We start from the raw sequence: 18,525 nt of genomic DNA on the forward strand, positions 1-18,525 counted from the left end.
GAAAACAATTAAACCTTGGATGGTAATTGCCGTATTTGCGTGGAATGACTTAGGCTGTTGTTGTTCCAAGCTCTCAGTTCCGGGCGGCCGGATAGAGCCGCAGGATAGAGCTAAGTTCAGCTCAGTGAAATATATTGTGTTATGAAATGAACAACTTTATTTAATGTTAGAAAAAGTACTACAATCATACAAGTATTTGCGAAAATATTTACAAATTCATGTGGGTTTTTTTTTATTAAAATTTACAATTATTATCCCTTAAAAGTACTCGTTTTTTAGTTTATTGTTTCTGCTTATTTGATAGAATTTAAAATTCTTATCACTTAAAAGTAATCGTTTCTTAGTTTGTTTCTGCTTACTTTGCCGCAACTTTTTATGTTAGTGTAAAATTTGAGGTGAAAATAAATTTTATGCAGTGTTTCTTGATTCAGCAAACAATTGTGAATGTGCACATTAAGATTTTTATAACTGCAAGTCAATACAAAATTATAAAAATTTATGAACATCATCTGGCAATTATCTCATGGTGCGGGGGGAAATGGGTAAAAGTTCCGTATTGCGTATCCAAATTAACCTGTGATCCTGTTGGCATGATCCTGTACACCTGATCCTGTGGTACATGATGCTTATTTTTTTAGCAGTGGGCAGGCGCGTAGCACTGACGCATTTCGCGCGACAGCGCGAAATGTGAAGTTATTTATCATATATGTAATTTATTTTTTACATCAGGTTTCGCCTTGTCGCGCGAAACAAGTCGGGGCTACACGCCTTCCCACTGATAAAGATAAGCATCATATAACACAGGATCAGGTGTACAGGATTATGCCATTAGAATCAAAGGTATATCTGGATTCACCTGGATAAGCAATACAGAACTTTTACCAAAGTTTGTTATTTTTTGGTGTAGGGGCTTCTTGAAAACAATCTTGTGAATTTATCAACAAAATCTGTCAACTATATCTTCTTTCATCATTTATTTAATAATACTTGTGTGGGTTTTCATCGGTGTGTGTTGTTTTCAATAATATTATTTGCGGGGTAGGAATGTTGGCTCTGTTTGCAAGATAGGGAAGGGTGAATAGAATAACCTTTATTTTCACAATCACTTATCACTGTGGGAAATTCATATATAAATGGACTCATTTTGAGTCCTTTTCAATTCCGGGATGGATGTACTTTTAACGAATACATGTGCATAATCTAACTTCCACTATAGTTTTGTTCCATCAAAACATGACACACGATTGCAATTTTTGGTTTCAAAAACGAATTACGTGATATGGAAACTATGTTACCGGTATTGTATTTATCACAATATACGTCAAATAAGCCACAAATTCATACACGGCAAAAATTTCAATGTTATTACTTATTAACCTGCAATTGGGCTTTCACCCGGTGGCAAGAACTCCCACTCACTCCCCTCTCCCCCCCCCCCTCCATCAGCTTTCTCCTCAGCTCCCTCCCATCCCTGACCTCCACCATTTCCTCCCCCAGCCCATTCCACTCCCTCCCCGTCCTCACCAGGAAGGTGTTCCGCCCTCTCTCTGTCCGCCTCCACACCCTCTGGAGCTTACATCTGTGGTCTCTTCGTCCTCTGTACTCCCCTCTATGTACTTTGCTTCCCAATTGCCCCCATCCCCCTTCAGCACCTTGAACATCCTGACCAACCTTTCCACTCTTCTTCTCCTCTGTAACGTTTCCCACCCCAACTCCTTAATCATTTCCGTTGGGCTATGCAGTTTCCCATCCTGCCCCTCCCTCCTTCTCCACATTCCCATCACCCACCTAGCCGCTCTGCGCTGCACCCCTTCCAGCTCCTTCACCTCAGTCACCAGGTAGGGGTCCCAGACCGCCGCCGCATACTCCAACATTGGCCTGACCAATGTGGAGTATGCCTTCTCCTTTGTCCTCCTCCCAGCTCCCTGCAGGGTCCTACCAAGCAACCCCAGCGCCTGCCTTCCCCTCCTGACCACCCCCTCTATGTGCTCCGCCCATCCTAGGTCATTTTTCAGTGTCACCCCCAGGTACTTATATCCTGCTGCCTCTCTTATCTCCTGCCCCTTCCAGTAATATACATTTCGTGTGACTTTCCTCCTCTTTGTAAATCTGACAACTTTTGTCTTACCAACATTCAAGGACATTCCATTTTTCTCCGTCCATTGCTCCAACCTTATCAAGTCCTCTGCTAAACATCCCCCTTCCCCCACAACCTCATACACTACACAGTCATCTGCAAATAGCCTCCATCTGGCTTTCATGCCCTCCCCCAGATCGTTTATCATAATTGTGAACAACAGAGGCCCCAGCACACTCCCCTGTGGCACCCCCGACGTCACTTCCCCCTCCTCGGAGCTTTCCTCACCCACTCTCACTCTTTGTCTTCTATTCCTCAGGAAATCACCCACCCAGTTTACCACCCTTCCATCCCTCACCAGCAACTCAACCTTTTCCATTAACCTCCTATGGGGGACCTTATCAAACACCTTTTCAAAATCTATAAAGATTGCATCTATCTGCTTCCCCCCGTCCACCGCTTCCACCAGGTCTTCCAACAGCCCAGCCATCTGGGTCTCGCATGAAAACCCCATCCTGAATCCATGCTGCCTGTTATCCACCCACCCCAGATCTTCCATTTCCCCCTTTACGTACCTTCCTACCAACCTCTCCATCACTTTTCCTACACAGGACGTCAAACTGACCGGCCTGTAACTTCCTGGCTCCGCCTTATCATTTCCCCCCTTGTAGATGGGAACTACCACTGCCTCCTTCCATTCCATTGGTAGTTTCCCCTCCTCCAGAGACTGCTTGAAAACCTCCAACAGGTACTTCCCAATCTCCCTATCACCCAACTTCAAATGACTATTCCCTATACCATCTGGCCCAGCTGCCTTTCTCCCTTTCAACCTCCTGATCACCTTAATTACATCTGTCAGTCGCAGCTCAAAGGCCTTCCTGCCCATTAAACTGTCGTCCTCTTTACCCTCCCATGCCTCCCCCTTTGTAAATACTGCCAGATATTGCTCCTGCAGTAAGTCTGCCTTTTCCCTGTCCTCTGTATATTCCTGCCCCCCTCCTCCTCTGAGAACCCCTATTCCCTCCTCACCCTTCACTCTTCTTATGTATCTGTAGAGCTCCGTCCCATTTACCGTCCCCCCTTCCCCCATCAGCTGTTCCATGTAAGCATCCCTTGCTTCCCGCGATTTCCTCCCTAGTTCCTTCCCAAGCGCCTTCATTTCCGCCTCTATCTCCTCTCCCCCAAGCTTCCTTGCCCTCGCATGCAGCCTCCTACATTTCCTTTTCAACACTTTCAACTCCCTTCCATAGTAGGGAGGGTCACCTCCTTGGCCTACCCTCCTCTGAGGTACAAAACGTGTAGCCATCTGCAGCAGAATATTTCTTAAGGCAGCCCATCTACCTTCGAGGTCCTCTATATCTACCCATCTACTGTATTCCCCCTTCAGGAATGCCTCTGCCCCCACTCTATCAGCCTTACCCCAACAGTTTACCACGTTTCCCCTCCTTACCCTTTTCTCCCTCCAGCCCACGTCTAACTCCACTACTGGGATCCTGTGGTCACTGATGCCCTACATTACCACACTTCCCCTGACCGCCTCCATTGGTCTCACAAGTACCACATCCAACAGGTTCCCGTCATCCTGCTCTCCTCTCCTGGCACCTTTTCTGGTGCTTTCAGTCACCACCTGCTCCAGTCCTCTGTTTGCCAGTTGAGATGCCCATCTCTGTTCCCTTGACCCCATCCCCTCCGGCCCCTTTTCCCATGCCACCCCTGGCATGTTCAGATCCCCCGCCACTATCACCCACTTGCCTTCCCCTAGCATGTCCAACCTGTCCTGCACCTCCCGTATGGCTTCATCCCCTTGCCCTGGTGGCCGGTACACCGCAATCAGCCGTACATTTTTCTCTCCTACCTGGAACTGCATCTCCAATAACTCCGCTCTCCCCCCAACCCATACAACCCTACCACAGAGTCCCTATCGCATGCACACCATTACCCCTCCTCCATTCCTGTTTCTGTCCCTTCTAAATATTTCAAAGTGTGCTCTCTTCAGTTCCCCATCTCTAATTTCCTCGTCCAACCATGTCTCCACCGCTACAATGATATCCGCCCCATAGGCTTCCACCCTGCCCCAGAACTCCTCCACCTTCTTATATATACTTCTACAGTTTATAACTGCGACTTTTACATATTGGCATTTTCCCCCTTGCGCCTCTGTCCCTTCCGCCCTGATACGAGTGCCCCTTCCCCTTAGAACCCCGATTTCCAGCACTCTTGCAGCCCTATCCAACTCCACCCCCCTCTTTCCTCCTTCCTCGCTCCCCGTCCAACCAATCTGAGTTTTGTTGACTTTAGCTGTCACCTCCTCCCTAGCATTGCTATCAGCACTATATTCACAATCACCCCCCTTCTCTCCACCTTCCTCACTATCTAGTTGCTATCTTCTTCCCTGCTGCTCAAACCTTGCCCTTTCCAAATGGCCAGAAGTCTCCCTTCCTAGCAGGTCTCCTAGCATCCATTTTCCCCTCTCTGTTAGGTGAACCTGATCCCTGCCCACACAGTCCTGCCCCACCCATTTCCTGCTATCTACCAACATGGCTCCCAAGTCCCTACACACCCTCTCATACACCTCGCTGACCGCCGCAGCCTTGACATAGTTTATACCCCTCCTTACTAGTACCCCACTGACCACAACTCTGGCTACAGGGAACTTCTCCTTCACCTTGCCCACTAGCCCCCTCATATCCTCCTCTACTTCCCTCCCCACCACTCTACCAGCCACATCATTTCCCCCTACATGAACAACCACCACCTTAACTTTACTGCTTCCTTTCATGCAGCCTACCCTCTCCCCCAAGTTCCTAATCTTTGCACCCCCAAACGCAGCTTTATATATACTTCCTTTCCCCACCCCCTGCAATTCTACCCCCTTCACAATAGAGCTGCCCAGGAAAATCACTTCGGGCTCCTGTCTAACTATTGTACCCCTTTTCGTATCCCTGCCCTCTTCATGCCTGTTCACATCTACGTTGCTTGTACCCACAGCCTTACTGCCGGCCTCCTCCCGCACCCTCCTTGCTACCCCTTCATTCTGCAACCTGACACCTGTTTCCTGAACTTCCCCAGTACATGCCTCTGCATATGTGGCCTTAACAGCTTGAGTCCTTACTTTCTCCCTCCCTTCCAGCTCCTCCACCCTCCTGCGCAGCCTATCTACCTCCACATCTGCCTCCTTTCTCATCTGCCTTTCCTTCTCAACTTCCTCCTTTGTCCTCTTCAGCTCGCACTCCAGCCTTTCGACCCTTACTAACACACTTCTCAACCCATCCTCCCTTTTTACTTCTTCCTCTACCCTCTCTAATCTATGTTTTATTTCCATCTCCTTCCTGTACAACACCTCACCTAATCCTTCTTCCAAATCGACTTCCCTCCTTGTCCCACTCAGACCCTCAACAATCTTTCCTCCCAGAATATCACCAATGAAATTGAGTGCCCAGTCCTTACCCACATCTACATTCCCTCCTTCCCTCTGAGTTCCTGACACCCCACCTACCAGCTCCTGGCTACCACTGCTTCTTGCCATTGCCACTACACTTCCTGAACCCTTGTTATCCTTGTCACAATCCTTACACATCCACTCCTGCCCCAGACTACCCAGCTCCCCCTCCTCTAGTCCTGCACACTCCGTATGGACCCAGCCTTCACATTTGTCACACCGTACACCACTCTCTCCATCTTTCCACACCTTTTTACAACCCACACATTTAAGCTTCGACTTACATCTCACCCTACCCATTTTGTCACAATTCACTATTCTACACTAACCTATTACCCAAATAACTTAAATAATATATAATCCTGCTGTAATAACCAACAGATAATCCTACACCTTAGATCTTATTTCTACTCTAATTAAACGGCCACGTGGCGACCGCAAATCAACACAACACTACTACCTCCTTATGCAAAAGATTAAACACTAAAACCCTTAATTCTTATCTACATTGATACAAAATATATAATGTTACGCTGTTATCTTAGTATACTCCCTTCTCAACTCCTTTGTACTCCTATAATTCCACCATTTCCGCAGAGCTCAATTCCACATCACATTACTTGCCCGCCATCTTTTTAATACTAAGTAGGTACCATATTAAGTACTTAATGGAAGATGGTAAATATAACTTTCGTAACGTAATATTTAAATACCTGCCATTGCAAATCACACAAACAAATGTAATAATACTTAAAACATTAAATATTAGTTAAATTGTTACAAAAATTTTCTCGCCACGCACACAGGAATTTTAAGTTTGAAAGCATCACATGGCGTATTTTTATCTGAATAATCACATAACATAATGAGGTGAATAAGTTATTTCTGGTTTTAAATGAAGTAATCTAATATAAGTATATAAACACACGCATTATTAAACGAGATATGTAGGTAACCTAAACTAACCAAACATACAAACGATTTAAATATTTTTCAGAACCATAACAGAGACTCCATTTTGGACAAATCATGGTTTCAAAGAACAAAAAACGCTCAAATCTCTACCGGAATTGTGATTCCGCCAGCTCACGCGGTGGCGGAATTAATCCCGTAGATTGTGACGTAATTCCGATACAAAATTCCGCTAGCGAGTGTTCAAGAATAGGGTTTAGCAAATTTCTGGTGGAATCAAGTAATTCCGCTAGAGGAATTCTTCCAGCAGCGTCAAGAATAGGGCCCCAGCATGGAGGAGGGTACATTAACACAGCCGGCAGCGCCTGCTACTACGCAGATAGAACCAGAAAAAGAATTTATTCTTTCTTTTGAGTCATTGCCAATTCTGTGGGATAAAACTCATCCACATTACGTCAACAAATATAAAAGAAATGATGCTTTGCAAAAGCTACTAGTTATTTACAAACAACTGAAACCTCTGGCTTCAATAGAAGATGTGAAGAAAAAGATCAATACATGAAGATCGAATTATCGTAGAGAATTCAAAAAAATTGTACAATCTGGAAGAGCAGGAGGTGATGAAGTTTAATATACTATGAAGAGTTGGACTTTAGAATTGCTTAGTTTTTTTGGACAAATGTGAAAAGTCACAGGTAAGAATCATTTGTTACACACTCTTACAGTTCAAGTTTTTGATTTGATTGATTTTTTATTGCATTCAATAGACCATACTTCATAATGGTATAGAATATGTCAAAAAAAAATACAAATAAACATAAATACAAACACAAACAGGTACAAGAACAGTATTATAAGCATTACAAAATTAAAATAATATAATATAACAACTGCACTTCCATGAATAAGCACCTATTTAGATAATATTATATAAAAGAAAAGTAATGCATAGTTACAGTAAACAAAATTATCAACATTAGAACACAATCTAACCTATATCACATAGTTCAGTGTATTTATTATACCTATATTATTTACATTGAAAACCTATCAGTAATAACCTGTTGATACATTATTAGGTACATTGATTCTCGAAGGAACATAGTACATGTGTGCTAATTATTTATTTTGAGAAACGTACAATTTACCCTCATTGTTGTAATAGTAGCAAAATTTGTCTCTTACCATTTTCGCATCGACTTGTACATTTCGAGTGCTAGTGGGCTCCAAGTCAAACACTGTATCTCCATTCATTGTTCTGTTTGGTCTTACGATTCTTCAGTTTGAAGCCAAATGCGTTTGTGGTTGTGTTTTAACTTTAAGCAAATAGTTGTGTAAATAACAGCAGGTCGCTACAACAATTGCCGCTTTTTTGGGATTTAAACATATTGGTTTTCGGAAAACTCTAAACTTTGTTCTTAAAAGCCCAAATGCACCTTCAATTACTGATCTAGCTCGTGACAGGCGGTAGTTAAATGTCTGGCGATTAATATCACATTCACTTTGTGGGTATGGCTTCATTAGATTTATTTTTAGTGCAAACGCTTCGTCTGACACGAACACATACGGTAATGCTTCATCTGTGAATGGCAATGGAGTTGGTTCTGGTATATTTAATTTTCCTGTTTCATAAAGTTCCCAGAATTTAGTGTAGAATAAAACACCCGTCAGAAATACGTCCATTTGCACCAACATCTATCATTATGAATTCCTTGTTAGAATTTGCTAAAGCCATTAGAACGATGCTGTAATGACCTTTGTAATTATAGTACAATGCCCCTGAACGTGCAGGTTTTTGAATTGCACAATGTGTGCCATCTAGTGCTACTAAGCAATTCCAGAACTGATATCTTTCCCCAAATTCTGAGGCAATATTTCTCCATTCTTTGTTTGTTGATGGTATCTAAAAAAAAAATTAATATACACTGTAATTTTTCTTACAGGCTCTTGATTGCGATAATGACGAAGAAAGCAACTGTTCGACTGGAGGTATAGCAGACCAACAAGGAACAGAACAATTAGATCATCATGAAGGCACAAGAAGCGGTACATCTATTTCGTCTGCAAATCCAGTCCCACTACCGATGCCACGCCAATCTAAATTTAAGAAAGGTGTAATCGCCAAACAAAACGAGTTGTTAGATCGGGCGTGTGCATACTTATCCGAACCTAAGACAAGGAGCAACCCAATTGCTTTTGAGTGGGCCGAAACTCTTCATAGACTGGACCCTATGCAACAATTAGGTATATGCAAAGAAGGCAATTAACGACATATTGTTTGAACTGAGATTCATCACTAGTAAACGTACTTTTGATGCAGACCGTAACACTATTATCAGAGTTAATCCTTTTCCTATCTCCCCAGAGGTCTGAGAAAATAAAAAAAGATATCAAATCTACCCTGAGCTAAGCTAAATGAAAACAATTTAGGTTAATCAAAAATTTAACGTAAATTTCACATTTTCTGTACTATTTTTTTTTTCTTTTCAAGCTGATAGAACTGTCCCTCATGTGCATAAATAACATCACAAACTTTTTCAATCCATTATTTGTTGTGATAATCAGATACAGAACATTTGCAGTTAAATCTGCGCACGCCGTAAATTTCCGGCCGAGTATCAAGTTAAGGCTGAACACAGTTTTGCTGGATACAAATTTGTATTTTATTTTTAAATACAATTATTATTTTCTTCTTCTTCGATGTTTGTATTTTTAAATAGTATTAGTTATACTGTCAATCAATGCAGGTGTTATTAAATTCCACACGTTTAAGGTATGAAATCTGTGAGTTTGTTTAAAAAAAATTGATAATAGTAAACTGTATCTAAGATACCTGGCGCCCTGGCAATATTAGAGAGAGAGAGAGACTGTTAGGTTATGTATACAGGACACTATTAAACATACTACAAATCAGTCATGGAGTTAGTAATGTAAGCATATGTATAGTAGTATATAACAGTCGCGGCAACATGCAAAGTTAGGATCTCAGACTTGTGTCTCCCCCGGGTATCCTAGTTAAAAATCAAATATTTCAATTAAATTAGGTAAAAAAAAAGTATAAATTCCATAGAGGCAACTAAAACAACATAATAAAAATCTGTACAAAATTTTATTAACATCCCCAAAAATATTTTTAACTAGCCCTCACTCTTAAACAGCATTCCGGAGGCCCACAGCTGGAAAGTAATATGGTCTAACTGCTTCTCCTGAGCGCAGAACTGGCTTCCAACAATCACGCAGATTTTACACTGCCAAATTCAGTGACATCCTCGCATCCAAACTTGATAAAAATAAGTACTGATTCATAAGGCAAGTTTGTAGACTTTTGTCTTACCTTACAACACTAGTTTTCTGCTGTCTCTTGCAAGATGGCTTTCTTTTTTTTCTGTTTGAGAGTGATTGAATGGGAAGATTAAAAATGGTTGGTACTGCATCTGGCTTCAGTCTTCTTCCAAGGCCAAATGCTTCATCGTCAAAACAATCTGGATGAAAATGCTTAGAGCACAGAATTGTATTTTTAGTAGGTATGAAATTTTTTCTATGCATTGCCCATATCCATTTGTTTCTTTTTTCTCTATCAGTTGGTAAACTGAAAAAAAAAAAATATATTTTATTTGATTAAAAGCAATTAATTTAATTCAACAATAAAGTCTTATTGATTACTACTACTATTCCTACTATCACCACCAGCACAAGTACTTATCATTCCCTATGATATTAAAAACTGCTTTCTTTTATATGGACCATTCCACTTTTATTAACGTATGATGTTGCTTTCCAATGAAACTGCAAAGAAATATTATGGAAAATATTCAGTTTACATACAAGGTAGGATCAATTCCACACTCATAGGGTGGCATGGCAAATATGGAAATTAGGATGCCAGTGTGCCATATCAACAGCATAAAGAAAATAAGAAAAGACAGTTTAAAGACAGAATAGAACACAAATGTAATTGCAAGGCAACGGAATCATCGCATGTTGATGTTGAAAATTAAAAGTGAAAAAGTACTATCATCTTTCAGAAAAAGCTGAGTTCATGAATATTGACACACTTGAGATTTTTTACAGTGTCATTTATTGATAGCATTGAACGGCACTATAGAAGAAAAATGTTTTTAAAGTATTATGAAAACCTATGGAAGGTATAAGCCATACTGCCCTGATAAATTAATAAAATGCTCCAAGTCCAACTTATTTCAAAATAATTTTTTATACCATTCCCGAAACAGTCTAAAAAAATACATATTTTTATGACGTTATAAAGCCCTTAATCTATTACTGAGTGTTATTGATAATTATATTGGCCCTTAACACCAATTTGAGGTACCTAGTTTTCAATATTTTTTCCTTATTTCCTGTAAATTTTGTTCTTCGGAGATACTGCTTTCTATGTTATGAGGGCAGCATACTCAATATTTATAAAGACCATTGGTAAACTTTCTATAGAAACTTTTAACACAATTTATTTATAAATTTATTTGTAATATGCTTACCCACAGTTTGAGAACTTACCACATAAAATGTATGTGAGACCCAATTTTTTTGTTTTATCTCTCTGAGAAGAGTTAAGAGCTGAATAGTGTAAGTATTTGGGATAAAGTGATTACATATAAAAGAGACAGTGAACAGGTGAAGTGACGATAGGATCGTGTTAAGAGTAGTGAGTATGGACAGTAATCCTCACAAGTAAGCAAGCATTGAGGTACTTAGTACATCCGAGTACCTTGTGCAACATAAAAAAAACACCAATGAATATGAAGTTGAGGAATTATATTTCAGAAACATTTAGTTTATTTCAGCAGATTTTAGTTGAATAATTTGTGAGGTTTATCCGAAGTAATTTGCTGTAAAATTGTAATCTATCACAATAAAAGTCTGAATTCATTTTGTATTAGATACAACAGTTGTATAAATCAAACTAAGCAATTATTTTTTTTAACAATTGCAATTTGTTACATTATCATATCTATATTACAAATCTTCTTTTGGTGTAAATTTTCATCGTATAAATAAAATAGTATATAAAACTTAGGAAAATATATAAAAACATTAATACTTAATTATCGAGACATCAATTATGTACAATCTCTGTAAAACCTAAAAGCCTCAGCTTGAAATAAATAGTTTAGTGCAAAAACCCGTTAAAAGCCAAATTGGGCGAAATTGAGTTAAGACCATGTCTTTGTTATTAGTAAGTAAACAAATCGTGGTGCAGTAACCTGTCATGTTTCACTCTCACAATGCTACTATACTACAGGTTGAAATCTGTGTTTAGTGCGAAAACCCGTCATGTTCAGGTCTTAGCGGGTTTCTGCACTAAATAGTAGGGAATTTTTTTTCCTCTTCTGAAGATTGGCAGCAATGATGGTTGTTTACAACTGTTGATTGTTTCTACATGCTGTTGGTTGTGTATTTTGTGTCTAGTCACTCGGTGTGTGCTTTGTAAAGAACTGTCCGAACGTTGAATAAATATTGTGAGGTGGGTTTGTTTTACTTGTGATTGGTGTCTAGTTCTGAAGAAGATGAACCTGTGAGAAAAAGACACTGTGGTGTTATCAATGTGGACAACTGGAAACGTATTAAGACACGCAATGCAAGGGTCAAAGTTGAATCGTATATTGATTCAAAAGGCAGAGTTGTGCCTGAAAAAATTAAACCTGAAATAATCAACTGTAATGTAATAAAAAATGCTACAGAAATATTACTAAGGATGTTATTGATACAGTATGGAACAACTTTTATTCGTTAGAAAATAACATGCAGGATACATATTTACAGGCTATTATTGAGGCTAAGCAATGTGTTCGTAGACGAAAAAAAAAGAAACCAAGTACCGTTACAGAATGTAGATGAACAAATTGATTTTAGCTGAAAACCCAGACCTGATTGGTAAAGTAAAATACAATTTTTATTATTGTTATTACAGAGAGAACTTTAACTACTGCTTCGGCAGACCACAAGTTGACGTATGTGGCGAATGTGAAAGTCTTAAATCAAAACTGAAGGATAAACAGTTGAATGATTCCGCCAAGAGAGTTGTAGCGGCAGAGCTACTAGTACACAAAAGGAAAGCTAAAAAATTTTTATACCAGTATGAAAGAAGCATCTAACAATAAAGATAATGATACTGCTGTTCTGTGTTTTGATTATATGCAAAACTTGCCCTTGCCAAATATCCCAGTGCAAGAAATCTTTTATATGCGGCAACTGTGGGTTAATGTATTTAGCATACATAACATGAAAACAAGAAAATCAAAAATATAGCTATATCATGAAGGCATTGCCAAAAAATCACCAGACGAAGTGTGTACCTACCTTTTTATTAGACTACATAAACAATGAGCTGCCAGATACAATCAAACATTTAATCTTGTTCAGTGACGGCCTTCTGGCCAAAATAAAAATCATACCGTTGTATGATTTCTCCAGAACCTACAAGTTTTTAACAATAACTCACAACTTTCCCGTTGGTGGCCATTCATTCTCACCTTGCGACCGTGATTTTGGATCTATTAAACGTTTAGTGAGGAGGATTGATCGCATATACACCCCAGAGGAGTACATGGAACTAATCTTGAAAGCTAGTAACACTAACCGTTTTATAGTTTTCCTAGTGAGCACAGAAGACATTCTGAGTTTTAAGACTTGGTGGCAAGATTCATACAAAAAACAGCCTGTATCGGATGAGACCAGAGGAAGAATGGTTCGTAAAGAAGACAAGGTGCAGTTTCAAGTTTCAAAATACATGCAGTTTTGTTACCGACATGACGCAAACAGACTAGGAAAATTAACTGCAAAAAAAACAATCAATGGCCTACAACTATCAACATTCACCTTGCTTAGAGCTGACATCCCACCAGAGTTACCCACAAGGACGGCTTATCCAGCTGGGAAGGTATGTTTCCTTAATATTTTTTTATAATAAAGCGTGTGACAGGGATAGTGGGATTATGCTAACTAAGCACTAGTTAGAAAGTTAACTTTCTATTTTATTAAATAAAAGAAGATTCACTTTTAAATTTTCACATAGTGAATCTTCTTTTGTATGAAAAATATTATTTTTTGATACAACAATGTGTTCGATTTTAGGTACCGATCAACATCAAGAAGATGAATGACCTAATAAAACTTAGGCCATACTTGGTGGGCTATGAGGAATTCTACGATATGATATCATGGCCAACAACTGACAGGGAACTGGAAAACGAGCCCAGTAATGATGAGGATTAATCATCATTCATAATAATATTGACTGATTGTTTAATCATTGTTTTTAGAATACCGTTTGATTGTTTTATTAATAAATAACCACTTGTTTTAACCAGTATTTTCATTTGATTTTATAAATCCTTTATTTTATTTATTTACTGCCTTAATATAAGTGAATACTGATGGTTTAGTGCAAAAACCCATCATGTAAAAAAATTTCAAAAATTTCTTATTATAAAAATATTTATTTCGCTATAACAAACATTCATTTAATGGTTACCTAATTCCAGCAACCAAATTGTATAAAACATTGAAATAAATTTATAGTTACAACAATGTTTTTTTTTTATTATCTCAAAACTACATTTTTAGTTTTTAACTGGTGTTTGCACTAAACGATTCAAATATGTTCAACTGATTGACTGATTGATTTATTGATTGATATACTTGTGATTGGGCTTCAGGATCTTTAACATTCACCTTATATATGTATATGGGATACATTATAGCAATCAGGATCTACCCCTCCTAATATTTTAAACAATTTTATCACTGATTTATTATTTTTTTTATAATCAGACACAATATTTGATTACCTAGGTTTCTAGATGCCATGTATAGGCCTATAACAGTTGGATTTATGTTAACAGGTAGTATTTGTATGATTTTTTTTTAATGCTGATTTGACATTTCGGTTAGGTTTTTTTTAGTTTTTTTTTTTTAATAGTATTTCTGATACTGTGCTTCATGATTCAAAAAGCTATTTAGTAAAGGTTATATTTTAATGTTTTTTTTACTTAGTTATTTGTCATGTTTTTTCACAAATTTTTTAGGAATTGTTTTCTATATTTCTTTTATTAACTAATACCTGACTACAGATATTGCTAGAAACTTTAAAACATTTAGATGAAATCAAGAGTATGGAAACAGGAAATTTGTAATGGGGCTTGTAGATAAAGACAAAGGATCATGGTCCAGTTTCATATTTCTCAGTATTTTAAATGAATCAAACTTAACCACTTGTTAAAACATTAAACTACTTTAAACTATTTTTTTTACAGAAAAAATTATTTCTGTAACAAATATTCGATCTGTGATAATTGTCAATGAGAGAAACGTTCCGGATAAAAAAATAAAAGAAAACAAACAAATTATTTTTGCATATAATTTTTTTTAATATTATTTAAAGGGGCACTGAAATATTTTGAATAGTTTATAAAAGGTGACTTAAGTAACATGAACCTATCAAAAATACTGTAAAATCAAGTATATGGTTAGTTAGTTTAGGAAAGCTACATTTACAATAATGTAAAATAGTGTGGACAGTTGATAAATTTTTGTTAGAAGGATTTAAAACAGGCCTACCATAAAACAGTGTGGATGGTTGATTAGGTTAAGTAAGCTACATATAAAATAGTGCAACCATTTTGTTAAGAATTACCTATTTTAATTTTAATTAACCTAACATACCCAACCATCCTAGCCATTTCACAGTATTCAAAATTTATCTAACTAACCTAACCAACCTTTAACACAATTCTATAGTATTTTAAATCTAACCTCCCTTAATCAACCATTCTTACCATTTTACAATATTTTTAATGAAGCTTATCTAACCAACTGTTATAAGTGGTAAAGGTAAATATGTATAGTAGCGGTACTTGCAAAAAAAAAATGCTAAAAATCTGAAATTACTTTTATTAAATGCTCTTTCACTTCCTCTTTTAATTAAAACCAGTGGAGATAAGAAATTCCAAATACTTTAGGAGATATCGAATTTTTTAATTTTGCAGTACTATACCTGTGCAATCATACGACCGTTGAATTTTTTGTTATTTTGCAGTGTGTTTGTGAATGCGTAATTAATTAAAATGGTCGATTAGGTCAGGTCAGTTACATTATAAATACTTTCAAACTAAGCGGACATTAAAAATAATGTGAATTAATTTTAATGGCTGTTTAGTTTTAAAATATTTATAATGTAACTGACCTGACCTGACTAAACAAACCGGAACAAAGGATGAACATTACAAACTAAAATGGTTGATTAGGTCAGGTCAGTTACATTATAAATACTTTCAAACTAAGTGGACATTAAAAATAATGTGAATTAATTTAAATGGTTGTTTAGTTTTGAAGTATTTATAATGTAACTGACCTGACCAAACAAACCGGGACAAAGGAAGAACAGTAGGAACTCACGTAATTGTTTTTTTTACTTATTACTTGCGCTACAATAAATGAATAAATAATCACGTATTGGTTCATTTGAATACTGGCCAATCACGGAACTGTCAGGTGACAAAATTCTCCCAAAAAAAAAAATTAATAGATACTCGTAAACAAGAAACAATTGAAGGCGCCGCATGAATACACAGGTATTGTGATGAAAATTAAAATATTCAGTATCTCCTAAATTATTTGGTATTTCTTATCTCCGCCGGTTTTAATGAAAAAAGGAAGTGAAAGAGCATATAATAAAAGTAATTTAGAATGTTTAGCATTTTTTCGCAAATACCGCTACTCTACATAATTACCGAAAAAAATATTTTTCTCTAAATTTTACTGATATGCCCCTCTCAGTTAAAATTACATTTCTCAATAAACATGTTAATATGTACAATGAAAATTAGTTTACTAGTATTTCAGCTAGCATCTACTTGTGTGTTCAATCGAATATAACCTACAAATCGAGGTAATTGTACCGTATCACAAATCTAAGTTTATTGCTTGATCCTAATAGCATCATCCTGTATTACTTATCATGTGGTAAATAATGCTTGCTGTTTCAATTTAATACGTCAAAAGATAATAGACGTAACAAAAATATGACAATAGAAACAATATTAGGAAGTTTAAAAAAAATCATTTCCGGACTTTAATTTGATTTGAAAATGTTAACATGATTTATTGTTATATTCAGGATCATTTGATGGACTAAATTAAAACAGTAGGCATCATGTACCACAAGATCAATGTATTTGAAGATCATGGTATTATGATCAAAGGATTGGCTTCGATACGCGAGACAACAATTTCACCCAAGAGTACTCTTAAGTTAACAATGTTGAATCACAATCTTACTGGTGAAATGAAATACCGCTTCCTTTTTCAAATTTCACGGAACACCCATAAGCAGCACACGAATTCACCATTATTAACTGCAATAACACGAGACGGGTATTAACAGCATTTCAAACTAGTAAACATGCCCGTGATCAGCTGATCTACAACAAAATAATTAGCTGGAATTTTGAACCCTCAGGCATCAGAGCATTTTATAGTCTTTGGCATAGTATTTTCGTCCTCGTGACCCCTGTATGTTCTATGCTCGCGACAGCCGAAAGCGTGGGAAGCCTACAACTCACGTCGTTTCTGTTCCCTACCACGTTCGTGCAACTTCGGATTTCTCTCAAAAATTGAAATTTAAAAAATCGAAGGGTTAGGTTAAGTTAGGTCAGTCACAACATGCTTGTTTTCATTGTAAACTTATGATTTAGCGGCTGAAGTGGCGTTAATAACAAAACGCAAAACTTCGGTAATCTTCAGGAATTCTTGCAGGGAACCGAAACTACATGAGTTGTAGGCTTCCCCCGAAAGCGTACGCACCGCAGATTTTACTGATTTGAAGACCCGAAATTTCAAAAAGAACGATAAACACAGAAATAAGATAGACACTCAAAAAAATTTTAAAATACGGTAATTCAAAAAAAAAAAATCAAAAAAGTGGACACCACCCGTTGGTGCTCCTCTCATCGCACAGGCCGTTATGCATCAGCACATTCCCAAAGCATGTGCGACGAACACACAAACGCGCCCGTGCGCGCGGTGTTGTGCAGATGTGAGCAGTGCGCTAATGCTACAAAGATAGCGCCGCTATCGACCACGTTGACAATATCACCCCGCCGGGTGTGGCAAGATGCTTCCGCCATACTAGACAAAAGGCTTTATGTATTTGATAGGGAAGTTTAAGTATGTATTATTAAGTGGTGTAACGCCCCTCGTGCCTCAAAATTATGTTAGTTTAATTTAATAAAAAAAAAACCTTGGAAACTGCTGGGCAAAATATTAAGAAAATTTAAAGTTAATTACCAGAGGGGGCACGAGGCGGTGAACAAGACAAAATTTACACTCCCTGCACACTAGTAACTTGAGAGTTCGTGGATCGTTAAAATGAAGAAGGTATATGATAAATAAATACACTACATCGGTAGCTTGGTCTATAGGTTTTCCTGTGTTATTATGAAGAGGTTTTGTTTTCGCATTATTTCGACATGATAATAAAGATCTTAGTAAGTGACAAAGTTAAGGGGGCGCCCCGAAATTATTTAAAACAATACATATTACACCTTAACAAACAAATGATTACATAAACAAAAATTTGAAGTATTACACCAAAATTGTATTCGCCCAATGATTACATAGATTATTACTTTCCTTGATTCTACATGTTCTTAAGGCACTGCTCGCTGGTATATTTTTAATGTATTTAGTTCATTCTATGCAAGTGGAAAATATATTGCTCAAATCACCTGGGTCTTCCCAGGATGACGTCGGACCGGGAGCAAAACTCTTCTTAAGGGGAAAATCAGCTGGAGGTCCCGAAGATCATGCGGGGAGCAATTTGATTCCCCAGAAACTTGGACCCTGCCTAAAACACAAGTAAAATTCAAAACGAATTAGACCTGCGTCCAGACAGTCATACACAGTCGGCGCGAAAGGCCAACAAACGGGAATTTGGGGAGGAGAAAAAAAAGGCCGGATTACTCACCAAACAGGGTGTAGATTTCGGGGCTCATGAGATGTCTCGCACCGACATCAGGATGACGCGCACTGAGAAATCGCGGATGTGCGAAAGAAACCAAATTTTTAGGAAAATAAAAAA

At 37.8% G+C, this 18,525-nt stretch overlaps 1 protein-coding gene across 4 annotated transcripts in view; it reads right to left on the reverse strand.

The window, feature by feature from the left end:
- The window catches only part of LOC134543136 (zinc finger protein 569-like), a 58,709-nt gene extending 41,811 nt beyond the window's left edge, over positions 1–16,898 (reverse strand). Inside the window, exons 1-2 of one of the 4 annotated variants that reach the window (XM_063387985.1) lie at positions 16,725–16,895; positions 9,763–10,017 (exon numbers count right to left, since the gene is read on the reverse strand). In XM_063387985.1, the coding sequence (XP_063244055.1) occupies positions 9,763–10,017; positions 16,725–16,795 (326 nt within the window). In that variant the 5' untranslated portion in view covers positions 16,796–16,895. Of the gene's footprint in view, positions 1–9,762; positions 10,018–15,441; positions 15,796–15,842; positions 16,297–16,724 lie in introns of those variants that run through there. The other 3 variants (XM_063387977.1, XM_063387978.1, XM_063387979.1) reach the window with 3 other exon arrangements.
- Positions 16,899–18,525: the final 1,627 nt, after the last annotated feature.

This window comes from Bacillus rossius (assembly GCF_032445375.1).
Source record: "Bacillus rossius redtenbacheri isolate Brsri chromosome 9 unlocalized genomic scaffold, Brsri_v3 Brsri_v3_scf9_2, whole genome shotgun sequence".
NCBI classification, from domain to species: Eukaryota; Metazoa; Arthropoda; class Insecta; order Phasmatodea; family Bacillidae; genus Bacillus; species Bacillus rossius.